This window comes from Amblyraja radiata, chromosome 7 (assembly GCF_010909765.2).
Source record: "Amblyraja radiata isolate CabotCenter1 chromosome 7, sAmbRad1.1.pri, whole genome shotgun sequence".
Lineage (NCBI taxonomy): Eukaryota > Metazoa > Chordata > Chondrichthyes > Rajiformes > Rajidae > Amblyraja > Amblyraja radiata.
In genome coordinates, this window is record NC_045962.1 from 90,770,181 (window position 1) to 90,788,724 (window position 18,544).

An 18,544-nucleotide genomic window follows, 5' to 3' on the forward strand; every position below is an offset into this window, starting at 1 on the left:
TGTAGCTCACACCCTCTAGTCCTGGCAACATCCTTGTAAACCTTCTCTGAACCCTTTCCAGCTTGACAATATATTTCCTATAACACGGTGCCCAGAACTGAACACAATATTCTAAATGCGGCCTCACCAACGTCTTATACAACTGCAACATGCCCTCCCAACTTCTATACTCAATACTCTGACTGATGAAGGCCAAAGTGCCAAAAGCCTTTTTGACCACCTTATCTACCTGCGACTTGACCTTCAAGGAACCATGCACCTGTACTCCTAGATCCCTCTGCTCTACAACACTACCCAGAGACCAACCATTCACTGTGTAGGTCCTGCCCTTGTTAGACATCCCAAAATGCAACACCTCACACTTGTCTGTATTAAATTCCATCGGCCACTGGTAAGATTTGAGAGTCCATTATTAAGGATGAGGTTTCTGAGTACTGAGAAACACATGATAAAATATTCTCGTCAGCATGGCTTTGTGAAGGGATCTTGCAAGACAAACCTGTCGGAATTCTTTGAGGAAGTAAATACCAGGATAACAAAAGAGTCAGTGGATGTTGTTTACCTTTATTTTCATAGAAACACAGAAACATAGAAAATAGCTGCAGGAATAGGCCATTCGGCCCTTCGAGCCTGCACCGCCATTCAATATGATCATGGCTGAAGGCCTTTGATAAGATGCCGAATGTGAGGCTACTAAACAAGATGAGTCCCAGGTATTAGCGGCACATTTGGATAGCAGTAACAGGATCGGTCCGAGTCAGCATGGATTTACGAAGGGGAAGGGGAAATCACACTTGACTAATCTTCTGGAGGATGTAACTAGGAAAATGGACAAGGGAGAGCCAGTGGATGTAGTGTACCTGGACTTTCAGAAAGCCTTTGATAAAGTCCCACATAGGAGATTAGTGGGCAAAATTAGAGCACATGGTATTGGGGGTAGAGTGCTGACATGGATAGAAAATTGGTTGGCAGACAGGGAACAAAGAGTAGGGATTAACGGGTCCCTTTCAGAATGGCAGGCAGTGACTAGTGGGGTACCGCAAGGCTCGGTGCTGGGACCACAGCTATTTACAATATATATCAATGATTTGGATGAAGAGATTCAAAGTAACATTAGCAAATTTGCAGATGACACAAAACTTGGTGGCAGTGTGAACTGTGAGGAGGATGCTATGAGGATGCAGGGTGACTTGGACAGGTTGGGTGAGTGGGCAAATGCTTGGCAGATGCAGTTTAATGTGGATAAATGTGAGGTTATCCACTTTGGTGGTGGCAAAAACAGGAAGGCAGATTATTATCTGAATGGTGTCGAATTGGAAAAAGGGGAAGTACAACGAGATCTGGGCATCCTTGTTCATCAGTCACTGAAAGTAAGCATGCAGGTACAGCAGGCAGTGAAGAAAGCTAATGGCATGTTTGCCTTCTTAACAAGAGGAGTTGAGTATAGGAACAGAGAGGTCCTTCGGCAGTTGTACAGAGCCCAAGTGAGACCACACCTGGAGTATTGTGTGCAGTTTTGGTCTCCAAATTCAAGGAAGGACATTCTTGCTATCTAGGGAGTGCAGCGTAGGTTCACCAGGTTAATTCCCTGTCATATATTGATAGAATGGAACGGCTGGGCTTGTATACTCTGGAATTTAGAAGGATGAGAGGGATATCTTATTGAAACATATAAGATTATTAAGGGATTGGACACGCTAGAGGCAGGAAACATGTTCCCAATGTTGGGGGAGTCCAGAACCCGGGGCCACAGTTTAAGAATAAGGGGTAAGCCATTTAGAACGGAGACGAGGAAACACTTTTTCACCCAGAGAGTGGTGAGTCTGTGGAATTCTCTGCCTCAGAAGGCATTGGAGGCCAATTCTCCGGATGCTTTCAAGAGAGAGCTAGATAGGGCTCTTAAAGATAGCGGAGTCAGGGGATATGGGGAGAAGGCAGGAACGGGGTACTGATTGTGGATGATCAGCCATGATCATATTGAATGGCGGTGCTGGCTCGAAGGGTCGAATGGCCTGCTCCTGCACCTATTGTCTATTATCTATTGTGTATTGGAAGCTACTAGCTTGGATAGAAGGTTTGCTGGGTGGCAGAAGGCAAAGAATGGGATTAAACGGGGCCTTTTCTGGTCGACTGCCAGTGACTAGTGGTGTTCCACTGGAGGTGGTGTTCAGGCTGCTACTCGTCACGTTATATATCAATGATTTGGATGATGGAACTGAAGGCTTTGTGGCCAAGTTTGCAGATGATACGATGATAGGTGGAGGAGCAGGTAGTGAGGAGGAAGCAGGGAGTCTGCAGAAGGACTTGGACAGGTTGGGAGAGTGGCAGATGAAATGCAGCGTTGCAAAGTGTGAGGTCATGTACTTTGGTAGAGGCATACTATTTTCTGATTCCGAAATCAAAGATGCAAAAGGACTTGGGAATGCTGGTACAGGATTCCCAAAAGATTAATTTGCAAGTTGAATTGGTAGTAAATGCAATGTTAGCATTCATTTCAAGAGGACTGGAATATAAGAGGGATGCAATGCCGAGGGTTCATAAAGCATCGGTCAGACTCCATTTGGAGTATTGAGAGCAGTTTTGTGCCCCATATGCGAGGGGGCACTGGCGTTGGAGAGGGTCTAGGGGAAGTTTACGAGAATGATCCCAGGGGATGATTGCATTAACGTATGATCACGACATATGTTTGTCGGCCCTGGGCCTGTACTCTCTGGATTTTAAAAAGATAAGGGGAGATGTCATTGAAACATGGAATAGTGAATAGCCTGAATAGAGTGGATGTGGAGAGGATGGTTCCACTAGTAGGAGTGTCTAGGACCAGAGGGCAGAGCCTCAGAAATAAAGGATGTACCTTTAGAAAGGAGATAAGGATGAATTTCTTTACCCAGTAGGTGGTGAAACAGTGAAACTCATTACCACAGACGGCTGTGGAGGCCAAGCCTTTGGGATTTAAAAAAAAAAGGGAGATTGACAGGTTCTTGATTAATATGGGTGTTAAAAGTTATGGGGAGAAAGCCGGGGAATGGGATTGAGGGGGAAAGTTAGATCAGCCATGATTGAATGGCAGAGTGGATTCAGAGTCAGAGTCAAACAGTGTGGAAACAGGCCCTTTGGCCCAACTTGCCCACGTGGACCAATATGCCCAGCGGGTCTCAGCGGCAGATGCCTTCCTGCAGGCCGCGGTGAAGCCGAGGTCGGAGTCTGGCGGGTCGGACCCCGCGGCCGACAGAGCCTGGGTCTGTGGAGCCCACGGCTGGGGCCTGGGTCCTGGGTTGGTGAAGCCTGGGTCTGTGGACCCCATGGCCAACAGAGCCTGGGTCGGTTGAGCCCATGGCTGGGGCCTGGGTCCTGGGTTGGTGAAGCCTGGGTCTGTGGACCCCATGGCTGGGGCCTGGGTCCTGCGTTGGTGAAGCCTGGGTCGATGTAGCCTGGGTCTGTGGAGCCCACGGCTGGGGCCTGGGTTGGTGAAGCCTGGGGCCTGGGTCTGTGGACCCCATGGCTGGGGCCTGGGTCCTGCGTTGCTGAAGCCTGGGTCGATGCAGCCTGGGTCTGTGGAGCCCACGGCTGAGGCCTGGGTTGGTGGAGCCCACAACTGGGGCCTGGGTTGGTGGAGCCCACGACTGGGGCCTGGGTCTGTGGAGCCCACGGCTGGGGCCTGGGTCTGTGGAGCCCACGGCTGGGGCCTGGGTTGGTGGAGCCCACGGCTGGGGCCTGGGTTGGTGGAGCCCACGGCTGGGGCCTGGGTCTGTGGAGCCCACGGCTGGGGCCTGGGTTGGTGGAGCCCACGGCTGGGGCCTGGGTCTGTGGAGCCCATGGCTGGGGCCTGGGTCTGTGGAGCCCACGGCTGGGGCCTGGGTTGGTGGAGCCCACGGCTGGGGCCTGGGTCTGTGGAGCCCACGGCTGGGGCCTGGGTCTGTGGAGCCCACGGCTGGGGCCTGGGTTGGTGGAGCCCACGGCTGGGGCCTGGGTCTGTGGAGCCCACAGTTGGGTCTTGGGTCGATGGAGCCTGGGCCCTGGGTCTGCCCCACGGAGGTGTCTGGAGAGGACCTGGCAGCGATGGTGGAGAGGTCGGTGCAGCGGTCGATGATGGTACCGACTGAAGTACGCGGACGGACCACGTGGGAGTGAGAACGCCGCTGCTGCAGGATGGACTTGGTGGGGGGGGGGGGGGGTTGAGAACAAGGGGGACCTGGTGACAATAGTTTGTAAGCACCCTTATGTGGCAATTATTTACATAATACTTGGGCTAAAAGCCTTTTTTGACCATTCTATCTTCCTGTGATGCAACTTTCAAGGATCTATAGATCGGCACAGCTAGATCCCTCTGCTCCAGATCCCTGGCTCTCGCTGCAACTCCATGGGTTAACTCTGCTCCTATGACGAGAACTATTCATACCTCATACAAAGTCATGCTGACTATCCCTAATTATCTTCCAAATGTAAGTAAATGTAAATGTAAGTAAGTAAATCCTAGCCCAAGAACCCTCTCCAATAGAGAGAGTACAGAGGAGATTTACTAGAATGTTGCCTGGGTTTCAGCAACTAAGTTACAGAGAAAGGTTGAACAAGTTAGGGCTTTATTCTTTGGAGCGCAGAAGGTTAAGGGGGGACTTGATAGAGGTTTTTAAAATGATGAGAGGGATAGACAGAGTTGACGTGGAAAAGCTTTTCCCACTGAGAGTAGGGAAGATTCAAACAAGGGGACATGACTTGAGAATTAAGGGACTGAAGTTTAGGGGTAACATGAGGGGGAACTTCTTTACTCAGAGAGTGGTAGCTGTGTGGAATGAGCTTCCAGTGAAGGTGGTGGAGGCAGGTTCGTTTTTATCATTTAAAAATAAATTGGATAGTTATATGGATGGGAAAGGAATGGAGGGTTATGGTCTGAGCGCAGGTATATGGGACTAGGGGAGATTATGTGTTCGGCATGGACTAGAAGGGTCGAGATGGCCTGTTTCCGTGCTGTAATTGTTATATTATATTATATATTATAATAGCTTCCCTACCATTGATATGAGCTTGCTGGTCCATCATTTTGTGAACTATCTCTACTTAAACAAAACAACATTAGCTACTGTCCAGTCCTGACACCTGAGGGCTGAATGGCCTACTTCTGCTTCATTTACATATGCTCCCAGGTGCTAAATATTGGTAACAGCAAGATATTGTCTTCATTTGATGCTACATACTAGCCAATATCTGGGTCCCTTGCAAATGTCTGAGGCAAATGGAATGATTTCTAATGTTGGTGACATCTCTGAACCATGCATAACATTATCCCTAACTTTCCACATTCCAACTCAGGCGACTATTGGCGTGCTGGCCACAGAAGCTCCATTCTCTTAAATCTCTATACACTGTAAATGGCTCGATTGTAATCATGTATTGTCTTTCTGCTGACTGGATAGCACGCTACCACGTGACAATAAACAAAACTAAATACTATATTACGGCAGGTGAGTTAGTTTACTTTGATATCATAGTTGGCACAGGCATTGTGGGCTGAAGGGACTCTTCCTGCCCTGAACCACCTACTTTCATCATTATGTCATTGTCCTGAACTCAGCTGTTTGGAGACTGAAATAGTCACTAAGTTCTCTCAAGGCTCACTCTTTTTTCCCAATTGCCTCGACTTACGATTGTAATTTGCTACTTAAACCTCTCTGCCTCTCAATGTAGGTTTTAAAAACCAGCCACTTGTTAATAAAATGACCTCACCTTGTACAATCATCTCCCAGAACTCTTGCAGCCCTTTGGTGTCCACACTCTCTTTCAGTGTTTTCAGTATCGTGTTGAAATGTTGGGATTCCCCTGCCTTGAAATGCAGCAAGCAACAAAGTATTAGGTTACAAACAGTAATGATCACAATATGAATGATGCCAGACCTTTACAAACTGAGTTTGGAACAGGAGGAAACTAAGATCAGGACAAAGGAAGTTATGTTTATGTTACTGCTTTGTGCACTAAGATGGCGTAGGAACATGGAGACCTGTTGTGTTCTGGTCAACTATCAACTATCCCTCTTTTCTACCCATAACTTTTATGCTACAAAGCTGAGAACGATATTCTGCAAGATGTCAGAGGGTGGTGAATCTATGGAATTCTCTGCCACAGACGGCTGTGGAGGCCACAAGTCAATGGATATTTTTAAGGCAGAGATAGATAGATTCTTGGTTAGTACAGGTGTCAGGGGTTATAATGCGAAGGCAGGAGAATGGGGTTAGGAGGGAGAGATAGATCAGCCATGATTGAATGGCAGAGTAGACTTGAGTAATTCTGATCCTACCACTTATGACCTTATGACTGAAGTTTGTAGTGCACCAGGTTTAACAATGTTCCTTGTGTGCCTTGGTAAGGCATTATCAACTCCATTTGAGAACTGTTCTGAAGGTGTTGCCCAATATGGGAAGTAGAGAGAGACCCATTAAGAACTGTCTATTGAAGACCTTCAGCATGTTATGCTCAAGCCAAACACACTAGCACCTGGCCTGCAGCTACAGCTGAAACAGAACCACAAAGGCTTGTCAACTTCTCTCCATGATTTGTTTCAGATGTAAACCTTTATATAAAACATTCCCAACTCCATCCTGTTAGGACTATCGCAGTAAGTGACATTCTCTGCTCACCTTAACAGATTCCTTCCTGCAAACCTTGATGCAATCCAAGCTCTTGATGTAATACTGCTGATTCTTCACCTCCAGGAATTGGTAGACACGCTCCATTAGTTGCTTGGTCACTGTGAGGGAGGAGACACAACACTTACTATTTACATTCTCTACAATTAGATTACTTTCACAATCAGTCTGATGGTGAGTCTTGACCCAAATCCGTCTATCCATGTTCTCCAGAGATGCTGCCTGACCTGCTGAGTTACTCCAGCACTCTGTGCCTTTTTTTGTAAACCAGCATCTGCAGTTTCTTGTGTCCAAAGGATGACATTTCTGGAGTAGGTGATGTGGATAATGAACAAGGGAATGTTCTAAATCTCACCACATCATCATCTATATCTCTCGTTTCACTTTCCTGTGACTTTCAGTCTGAAGAAGGGTCTCGATCCGAAACGTTGCCCATTCCTTCTCCCCAGAGATGCTCTAGATTTTTGTGTCTATCTTTGGTTTAAACCAGCATCTACGGTTCCTTCCTCCACGGGGATGTTGCATACATGGACTAGTAAATGTTTTGACAAGGCACCGCATATATTGGTAGATATGGACGTTGTTGGTGCGTCCAGCATTCATTGTCCATTCTTAACTGGACCTGATGGTGCGCCATGATCTTGAACCACTGCAATCGTCTTGGTGAAGGTGCTGCCACACAGTAATGTTGGTTGTAAATTTGATGCCTAGTTTACCAGCATCCAGTCTGTGCTGCCCTGAATCATTGGCCCACCCAAAATATCCGACCAAATAAGCGTTCTCTGGTCTACCCACCAGCCAATCCCCCTTCTTCATCCCACTCAACCCATTCCTCACAGATCCATTTCTACAGAGAATTATACTCATCAATGCACTGGTCCACATCCTCTCTCTCCCTCAACCCCAAATATCTCTTGCTTCCTCAATTACTGAAATATACTGCTCCAGTCCCACCACATCAACTCAATGGCTTTAGTCTTCTTACAGCGCGGAAACAGGCCCTTCTGCCCACGGAGTCCGCACCACCCGATGATCCCCGCACATCAACACTGTCCTACACACACTAGGGACAATTTACATTTATACCAAGCCAATTAACTTACATACCCGCACATCTTTGGAATGTGGGAGGAATCTCAGAAAAAACCCACGCAGTTCACGGGGAGAACGTACAAACTCCATATGGACAGTGCCCGTAGTGGGGATCAAAGCTGGGTCTCCGGTGTTGCAAGCGCTATAAAGGCAGCAATTCTACCGCTGCGCCACCGTGCCTTTCTCCCCACCAACCCCATTTGAAACGTCATGGTCCTATCCCCTCAGCCGCGCCCTAATCCTCTCAAAAATGCTGGGCCAACTGCATCACCACCACCCTCCCTGTTACCCAAGTACTTCCTGCAATACACTGGGCTTGACCAGGCTACAAACCCAGACCTCCCCGACCACCAACTTGTTTAATTACATACCTTCTCTGAAATTGACGCTCTTTTGATGGACCAGAGCCTGGAAGTCTGATACTGGATTGAGACTGCCAACCTATAACCCAAAAACACATCAATCTGTTTTAACCAAAATGTATTTTACAATAAATGTAGTTAATCCACTATATAATTATTTGGGAATCCCAACGGTTGTATTCCTGGATACAGGGCTCCAGTTCCCATGCTCCAGCACACTCACCAGGCCCCTGGTTCCAATGTTCCCTTTACATTTACACAATCCATTGGAACATTTATTATGATACCAGGTAACACCAACAAACAAGTGACTTGACAGTATTGTGGGTGTTAATAGGGATTACAGCCACCAGTCTAGATAGTGAAGATGGTTGTGAACGATTGCAGCAGGATCTGGATCAATTGGCCAGGTGGGTGAGGAATGGTGATGGAATTTAATACAGAGAAGTGTGAGGTGTTGCATTTTGGGACATCAAACAAGGGCAGGACCTACACAGTGAATGGTCGGCCACTGGGGAGTGTTGTAGAGCAGAGGGATCTAGGAGTACAGGTGCACGGTTCCTTGAAGGTCGAGTCGCAGGTAGATAAGGTGGTCAAAAATGCTTTTGGTACATTGGCCTTCATCAGTCAGAGTATTGAGTATAGAGGTTGGGAGGTCATATTACAGTTGTATAAGACGTTGGTCTTAAGTTTTCCTCGGATCCCTTCTAACTTCTGATTCTTCAGTTTTAGACATCTGTATTACAGGGAATGTTTCTCACTGTCCACTCTATCCATGCCCCTCCACTCCAAGTAAAACAAACTCCAGTTATCCAACCTCTTTTAAGGAAATTATCTTTAGGTTTCAAATGGAATATCTTTCTGTAAGGAACTAAAAAACAACCATAAGATAGTATAAATCCAAAGAACTGGTTTATAAAGTTGGCAAAATGGAATCAGATGCATGAGAATTTATTGATGTGCAAAAAAGAAATGAGCAGCAAGAGCAAATGTCTGAGAGAAACAAGAATTTATAATACAACATAGGAAATTGCAGAGGAAATAAGTATAACTGGATTCACAAAATTACTCAAAACCGGCCAGATATATCAGAGAATCAGGTGTTCAGCAAAAATGAGGAAACATAGAAAAATAGGTGCAGGAGTCGGCCATTCGGCCCTTCAAGCCAGCACCACCATTCAATATGATCATGGCAGATCATCCACAATCAGTACCCCATTCCTGCTTTCTCCCCATATCCCTTGATTCCATTAGCCCTAAGAGCTAAATCTAACCCTCTCTTGAAAACATCCAGTGAATTGGCCTTCACTGTCTTCTGTAGCAGAGAATTCCAGATTCAGAACTCTCTGGGTGAAAATGTTTTTCCTCATCTCAGTCCTAAATGGCCTAAACCTTATTCTTAAAGTGACCTCTGATTCTGGACTCCCCCAACATGGGGAACATTTTTCCTGCATCTAGCCTGTCCAATCCTTTAAGAATTTTATATGTTTCTATAAGGAAGTGAAGGCACTAACTTTTAGTTAAAATATTAAAGAATTTGGTGACCTTGAAAGTTAATAAATCCCAATGACCTGAATATCTACATCCTAGAGTTTTGAAGAAGTCGTTTGATAGATTGTGGATGGTCTGGATGGCCATCTGCCAAGCTTTTAAAAACAATTGTTCCTGTCTAAAGAAGAGTCCTGACGTGAAAGGTCACCGATTGAGGAGGGATCTTATAGAAACTTACAACATTCTTAAGGGGTTGGACAGGCTAGATGCAGGAAGATTGTTCCCGATGTTGGGGAAGTCCAGAACAAGGGGTCACAGTTTAAGGATAAGGGGGAAATCTTTTAGGACCGAGATGAGGAAAACATTTTTCACACAGAGAGTGGTGAATCTGTGGAATTCTCTGCCACAGAAGGTAGTTGAGGCCAGTTCATTGGCTATATTTAAGAGGGAGTTAGATGTGGCCCCTTGTGGCTAAAGGGATCAGGGGGTATGGAGAGAAGGCAGGTACAGGATACTGAGTTGGATGATCAGCCATGATCATATTGAATGGCGGTGCAGGCTCGAATGGCCAAATGGCTTACTCCTGCACCTATTTTCTATGTTTTTATCCATTCCCTCCACAAATGTCGCCTTCATAAGTTCACGACATAGGAACAGAATTCAGCCCATCGTGTCTACTTCGTCATTCAATCATGGTCGATCTATCTTTTCTTCTCAACCCCATTCTCCTGCCTTCTCCCAATAACTGTTGACACCTGTCAATGTCCACTCTTGGCCAATGACGGCCACCACAGCAGTCTGTGGCAATGAATTCACTGAGATCCACCACCCACAGAAACTCTTCCTCATGTCCTTTCTGAAGGTGCTTCCTTTTATTCTGAGGCTGTGCCCTCTGGTCCTAGACTCTCCCACTAGTGGAAACATCCTCTCCACATCCACTCTATCCAGGCCTTTCACTATTTGGTATATTTCAATGAGGTCTTCCCTCATTCTTCTAAATTCTAGTCAGTGCAAGCCCATAGCTATCAAACGCTCATCATACATTAAGCCACTCATCACCAAACCTCATCTGCACCCTCTCCAATGCCAGCACATCCCTCGCCAGATATGGGGCCCTAAACTATTCACAATACTCCAAATGCAGTCTGACCATCGCATTATAAAGCCTCAGCATGATATCCCTGCTTTTATATTCCAGTCCTCTCAAAATGAATTGCCTAAACACCTGACCTGCTGAGTTACTCCAGCACTTTGTCTTTTGCTCAAGATTCCAGCATCTGCATTTCCTTGTGTCTTCATATTGTACATGTGGAGTAAATGTGATCCCATTATTTAAGGAAGGAGAGAGAAGGGGAAGTTGTTCGACTGATATCAGTAGCAGGTGACAGAGCTGGAATCTAGAATAGAAGATGTAATCACAGAACAACCTCCCCCCTCGACTCCATTCAAGGACCCAGGCAGTCGTTCCAGGTGCGACAGAGGTCCACCTGTATCTCCTCCAACCTCATCTACTGCATCCGCTGCTCTAGATGTCAGCTGATCTACATCGGTGAGACCAAGCGGAGGTTGGGCGATCGTTTCGCCAAACACCTCCGCTCAGTCCGCAATAACCAACCTGACCTCCCGGTGGCTCAGCACTTCAACTCCCCCTCCCATTCCCAATCCGACCTCTCCGCCCTGGGTCTCTTCCATGGCCAGAGCGAGCAACACTGGAAATTGGAGGAACAGCACCTTATATTCCGCTTGGGGAGTCTGCAGCCTGCGGGCATGAACATTGAATTCTCCCAATTTTGTTAGCCCTTGCTGTCTCCTCCCCTTCCTTAGCCCTCGGGCTGTCTCCTCCCATCCCTCAGCCCTCGGGCTCCTCCTCCTTTTTCCTTCCTTCTCCCCGCCACCCCCTATCAGCCTGAAGAAGGGTTTCGGCCCGAAACGTTGCCTATTTCCTTCGCTCCATAGATGCTGCTGCACCCGCTGAGTTTCTCCAGCACTTTTGTGTACCTTCGATTTTCCAGCATCTGCAGTTCCTTCTTGAACCCAAAAAGAATAATGGGATTGTACAGAGTCGATATGGATTTGGAGTCAAAGAGCTATTAAACCTAGAAACAGGCTCTTTGGCCCACATTGCCCATGTCGACAAAGTTGGGATTGTGAGCTAGTCCCATTTGTCTGCTTCTATGAGGGATAATTCATGTCTGATAAATCTGACTAGACAAGGGAGAACGAATGGGACTGGACTGGGACCATTTCTCCAGGAGAAGACAAGGCCTACTCCTGTTCCTATTTCCTACATGCCTGTGTTTTTTATGCATGTCAGAGTTTCAGAGCCAGCTGTACCCATTCCAGGGCTGCTGCAAACTAATGGCACTGACAACTCCAAGCTTGCGTCACCATACCTATGGTTATTTACATAAATATTCAATAAAACAACCAAAATCTCAGTGCAAATACTTCCTGAAACTGGTTACGTCCATTTTGCTCCTGTAATCAGACAGTAATGACAAGATTTGCAGTCTGAAAGATTGACGGTACTCACAGCTGTAACAGTGCCTTCTGCTAACGCGACAATATTAAATTCCTCATCAGACCGCGCTTTCTTTGCATCTGGTTCTTCTGGATCACTGAAGGAGAATCAAACACATCTGTTAGCCTGATTGCACATCTGGAATCCAATATTGTAATTCCACATTGGAATTCATCTGATTTATCGTGAGCCTCTTTGCAGTAAATGCAGTTAAGTCTGCTAGCCTTCCCTAAACCCACACTCTCTAAAGGGCCTGTCCCACTAACGCGACTTTTCAGAAACTGTCTTCGACCTTCAAGCTCGAGGGTACTCGCCTGAAAAACCTCGAGCTGGATCGACCGTCAGCGATGAAACCGTGAGCTGGAGCGACCGTCAGCACACACACACACACGCACACACACACACACACGCACACGCACACATCGCAAAGGCGGGGACCAGGGAAAGCGGGGGAGCACTGTCTGAAATTCACACCCGCGATGAACAGGAAGGTGAAAGACGGCTGGTACAGTCTACGGTCCTTTAGATAGCGCGGGGGGGGGGGGGGGGGGGGGGGGGGGAGGGAGGATGGGGTGGAAAAGAAGGGGAGAAGGGGAGAGAAGGAGTGGGGACACTTTTAAGAAGTCAAACAAATTTTAATACAAAGTTTAGCGGGCATTTAACATTAACTCTGAATTAAATAACCACTCACTGCTCAACCCCTGCACTTGCTGCTAATGACCTTTAACACCTGCCCCCTCTCCACTTCCCATTTTGTCAGATCTTTTCTTTGCCTATATTATCCAAACCGGTTCATAATCTTGTATACTTATGTAAATCCGTTTTTCTCCAAGGAGATAACTCATGCATCACAAAACAAGCAAAGGATAAGATGAAATGTGTATCCATTACTCTTAGTTCATAATCAGTTGATAAATCTACTGAAAGTCTGCCATCATAATGTATCTACAGTGAACCAGAGTCTGCCTTATACATTCAAATAGTAAAAACACATTGTGAAAGTGCAGGCCATCATACTTGTCTTTGAAGATCTGTTGTGCAATCTTGTGCTCTTTCTTCTTGCCTAAATCTTGCAGAGTGAAAAGCTTCTTTAACTGCTCCAATGCTGCCAGGCTGGAATCAACTATCTCCCGGGGTTGGTCTAACATACTTTTCAAGTGAGGGTTTGGGGGAGGAAGAGGTTCATCTGGATGAAATGCTTTCCACTGAAGACACTGGAAAAAAGCATAACAATAACTTTAAAATCCTCCAGTCTAGAATCATTGAATCTATACTAACTATACTTGCCGACATTAACAATATATCCCTTTGTGCCCTACATATTGTTAAATGTTGTAGACTGTGAGGAAGGTTGTTAAAGTATACAGCGGGAAATAGATCAACAGAAAATGTGCAGAGAAATGGCAGATGAAGTTTAATCTGAGCACGAGTAAGATATTACACGTTGGAAGGTCGATTGTAAGGGTAAAGTATACAGTTAATGGCAAGACTCCAAACAGTGTTGATGTACAGAGAAATCTTGGGGTCCATGTCCATAGCAACCTAAAGGTGGCAGCACAAGTAGATAAGATAAAGACTGTTTATGGTATGTTGGCCTTGATCGGTCACAGCATTGAGTATAAAAGTCAGGAAGTCATGTTGCATCCTTATAGGACTTGGGTTAGGCTGCATCTGGAGTATTGCATGCACTTCTGGTCACCCGAATACAGAAAGGATACAATACAATACTGTTTATTGTCATTTGAACCTCAAAAGAAGTTCAAACAAAATTTGGTTTCTGCAGTTATACAACAAGAAAAGAACCAAGACACACACCAACATAATGTACACTAACATCGATCACAGTGAATCTCCTCCTCACTGTGATGGAAGGCAAAGTCTTGTCTCTCCCCTGTGGGAATGTGGGGACCTTGGAAAGGGTGCAGAAGAGGTCTGGAATGTTGTTTAGATTTAGGATCTTATACCATGGAGCACAAGAGGCTGAGAGGTGGGTTTACAGGTGTGTAAAATGCAGAGATAGAGGGGGAATACATTGTCTTTACTCAGGGTAGGTGAAACAAACAAGAAAACTTTAAGGTGAGAGTGGTGGATATAATATGAACCCGAGGGACAACATTTTCAGAGGGCAATACTCTCGTAAATAGCCTAACAAGCTACTTGGTTCAAAGACAATAGTAATGAACAATAAATGTAGATCCCAAACAAAGAATTCCAATAATAATGACAGCATGCGAGTGTGTGTTCATCAAGTAATTGGTGTTGACACATTTTCTGGTTTACATCGAACTTTACCTGAAACAGCCTCTGAAAGTGAGGATTCGGAAGTTTGTTGACTTTGAAGAGATCCTCCAGCTCTTCCTCGTCACCCATCACTAAGCTCATCGAGTCGATCAGAGCATCCACAGCTTCTAACTGCTCCTCTGTTGGGCAAAATAATCCACAGGACCAGATGAAGAGATGAGGATAAGGATGAAGCAGAAGAGAGAGCTCTGGCAGATGAGGTGATGCAGAATCCAATGGTATTCTACACACACAAACGGAGAGAGGGTAACTAGAGAGAGAATAGGTCAGCTCAGAAAGCAATGTGTGAAGCAGCAGGAGATAGGCAAGGTCCTCCATTCACATTTCTGCTGTATTTACCATGGAGAAAGACATAACTGAGAAACTTGGGGCACTTCATGGAAATGTTTTGAGGACAGTCGGTATTACTGTAGAGGAGATGCTATGTATCGTAAGATGTATGAAAGTGGATACATCTTCTGGAATTGGTCAGATATGTCCGAGGGAACTGTGGGAAGCGAGAGAAGAAATTGCAGGAGCCCTGGCTGAGGTACACGAATCATCATTCGACACAGGTGAGGTGCAGGATGATTGGAGGATGGCTAATGTTGTGCCTCTATTTTGGGACTGCAAGGAAATCCTTGGGAACTATCGACCAGGGTCAGGTAACTATCGACCAGTGGCAGTAACTATCGACCAGGGGCAGTAACTATCGACCAGTGGCAGTAACTATCGACCAGTGGCGGGTAACTATCGACCAGGGTCAGGTAACTATCGACCAGTGGCAGTAACCATCGACCAGGGTCAGGTAACTATCGACCAGTGGCGGGTAACTATCGACCAGTGGTGGGTAACTATCGACCAGGGTCAGGTAACTATCGACCAGGGACAGTAACTATCGACCAGTCCAATCCAATCCAATCCAACTTTATTTGTTAAGCACTTTAAGACAACCAATGTTGACCAAAGTGCTGTACAGAAGAACAAACAAGACATCATAAACAGACAACATAACAGAACATAACATAACAGCTCACATAAGGCGCATAAATCACATATGAAGTACAACAATAAATCAAAAGACATAAAACATGAGCAAAAAACAATAACCACGCAACAAAGCAATCAAAATAAGAAACCAAACCAAGCAAATAAAGTCGACATCTTACTGGGTATCAAAGGCCACGGAGAAGAGATGGGTCTTAAGAAGAGATTTAAAAACAGACAAAGAAGAGGCCTGTTTAATGTGGAGAGGCAGATCGTTCCATAATTTGGGTGCCGACACAGCAAAGGCACGGTCCCCTCTGAGCTTCCGCTTAGTTTTAGGCCCACTCAGGAGCAGCTGATTATCTGACCTGAGAGAGCGGGCAGGTGTATAAGGGTGTAGAAGCTCAGATAGGTAGGGCGGGGCAAGACCATTTAGGGATTTAAAAACAAATAAAAGAACTTTAAAATGGATCCTAAACTGAATAGGCAACCAGTGGAGTGAGGCTAAAATGTGCGAAATGTGCTCATGTTTACGTGTGCCAGTTAAAAGACGTACAGCTGCATTCTGTACCATCTGGAGACGGGCGATGGAGGACCCAGTAACTATCGACCAGTGGCAGGTAACTATCGACCAGGGGCAGTAACTATCGACCAGTGGCAGTAACTATCGACCAGTGGCAGTAACTATCGACCAGTGGTGGGTAACTATCGACCAGGGTCAGGTAACTATCGACCAGGGGCAGTAACTATCGACCAGTGGCAGTAACTATAGACCAGGGGCAGTAACTATCGACCAGGGGCAGTGACTATCGACCAGGGGCAGTGACTATCGACCAGGGGCAGTGACTATCGACCAGGGGCAGTGACTATCGACCAGGGGCAGTAACTATCGACCAGTGGTGGGTAACTATCGACCAGTGGTGGGTAACTATCGACCAGGGGCGGGTAACTAGAGACCAGGGGCAGTAACTAGAGACCAGGGGCAGTAACTATCGACCAGGGGCAGTAACTATCGACCAGGGGCAGGTAACTATCGACCAGGGGCAGGTAACTATCGACCAGGGGCAGGTAACTATAGACCAGGGGCAGTAACTAGAGACCAGGGGCAGTAACGAGACCAGGGGCAGTAACTATCGACCAGTGGCGGGTAACTAGAGACCAGGGGCAGTAACTAGAGACCAGGGGCAGTAACTATCGACCAGGGGCAGTAACTATCGACCAGGGGCAGTAACTATCGACCAGGGGCAGGTAACTATCGACCAGGGGCAGGTAACTATCGACCAGGGGCAGGTAACTATAGACCAGGGGCAGTAACTAGAGACCAGGGGCAGTAACTAGAGACCAGGGGCAGTAACGAGACCAGGGGCAGTAACTAGAGACCAGGGGCAGTAACTAGAGACCAGGGGCAGTAACTATCGACCAGGGGCAGGTAAACTATCGACCAGGGGCAGGTAACTATCGACCAGGGCAGGTAACTATTGACCAGGGGCAGGTAACTATAGACCAGGGGCAGTAACTAGAGACCAGGGGCAGTAACAAGACCAGGGGCAGTAACTATCGACCAGGGGCAGTAACTATCGACCAGTGGTGGGTAACTATAGACCAGGGGCAGTAACTATCGACCAGGGGCAGTAACTAGAGACCAGGGGCAGTAACTATCGACCAGGGGCAGTAACTATCGACCAGGGGCAGTAACTAGAGACCAGGGGCAGTAACTAGAGACCAGGGGCAGTAACTATCGACCAGTGGTGGGTAACTATCAACCAGAATTTTCGTATCACTGAACTCACCTTCCCCCCAGTAGCATCATTTGAATTCCTCGCCTTCAAAGCCCTTTCCTCCATGACAGTCATCCTCATTTACCGGTCACCTAAACCAAACCCCTCCTTCCTATCTGACTTCACTGAACTCCTCACACTTGCCTCATCCCTCTCCCCACGTCTGCTGCTACTTGGTGACTTAAATATTCACATGGACTCCCCCACCTGCAAGCTCGCATCTGAATTCGCCTTTTTACTTGACAACTTCTCTCTCACTCAGCACGTCACCTTTCCCACCCATGACAAAGGTCACATCCTTGACCTGGTCTGCTCCACAAATCAACCGGTACTCGACCTCCATCCTTGCCTCTTCCCCCTCTCTGATCATAAGCTTATACGGTTCACCATCCCTTCTCCGACACCTCGCCCCCGCTTCCTCCGAGAAATCACCTTCCGTAATCTAAAATCCATTGATTCCCACCATCTCTCTGACCTGCTCTCCACCACTCTCCCCCTGGACTCAACCCATATCTCACCTGATGATCTCACAAACCATCTCAACTCCACCTTGTCTACCTCCCTCAACACTATGGCCCCCCTCAAAACAAGAACCGTAACTTTCAACACATCTTCACCCTGGTACACACCTGCACTTCGTAAACTGAAACAGACTGGTCGCCGACTTGAACGACTCACAAAGAAATCATCTCTCACAGTCCACCTTGAAGCTTACAAACTCCACCTCACTGACTACAAAGATGCCCTCATTGCTGCAAAATCTGCCTACCTCTCCTCCATATTCACCGATCCCTGCCTAAACCACAGAACCCTCTTCTCCACAGTGGGCAACCTCCTCAAGCCTCGAGCCAACACTCTCCCTACCTCTACTCCGGATCTCTGCAACTCATTCCTCCACTTTTTCGCTGATAAAATCAGCACCATCTATCAATCTTTATCCCCTGTACCCGACTCCCCAGCATCTACTCCACCACCTATCAAGGCCCCTCCTTTCAACATCTCCACTGACCTCCTTACCCCTCCTCCACACGGATTCCTCTCCCTGTTTGACCTGGTCACCCCTATTGAAATCTCCAACTCATCTGCTCTTCCAAACCCACCACCTGCTCCCTCGATCCTCTCCCCACTCCCCTGTTGAAGTCCTGCCTCTCCGTTCTTTGTCCCTACCTCACTAATCTCTTCAACTCTTCATTGTCCCAAGGAATTGACCCCTCCGCTTTCAAAACTGCTGCTGTTACACCAATCTTAAAGAATCCTTGTCTTGATCCATCCTCGCTCATTAACTACCGCCCAATCTCAAACCTCCCCTTTCTTTCAAAAACTCTGGAGCGTATCGTTGCGTCGCAACTTCATTCCCACCTCCTTGCGTATAACTTACTTGAACCCCTCCAATCACGC

The 18,544-nt window shown here is 46.9% G+C and overlaps 1 protein-coding gene across 1 annotated transcript in view; it reads right to left on the bottom strand.

Annotated features, from left to right (window-relative positions):
• xrcc5 (X-ray repair cross complementing 5) overlaps nucleotides 1–18,544 on the bottom strand; it is a 72,979-nt gene that overhangs the window by 9,615 nt on the left and 44,820 nt on the right. Inside the window, exons 13-18 of the mRNA XM_033024968.1 lie at nucleotides 14,394–14,521; nucleotides 13,119–13,315; nucleotides 12,114–12,198; nucleotides 8,099–8,168; nucleotides 6,627–6,736; nucleotides 5,719–5,815 (exon numbers count right to left, since the gene is read on the bottom strand). Coding sequence (XP_032880859.1) covers nucleotides 5,719–5,815; nucleotides 6,627–6,736; nucleotides 8,099–8,168; nucleotides 12,114–12,198; nucleotides 13,119–13,315; nucleotides 14,394–14,521 — 687 coding nt within the window. The remainder of the gene's footprint in view (nucleotides 1–5,718; nucleotides 5,816–6,626; nucleotides 6,737–8,098; nucleotides 8,169–12,113; nucleotides 12,199–13,118; nucleotides 13,316–14,393; nucleotides 14,522–18,544) is intronic.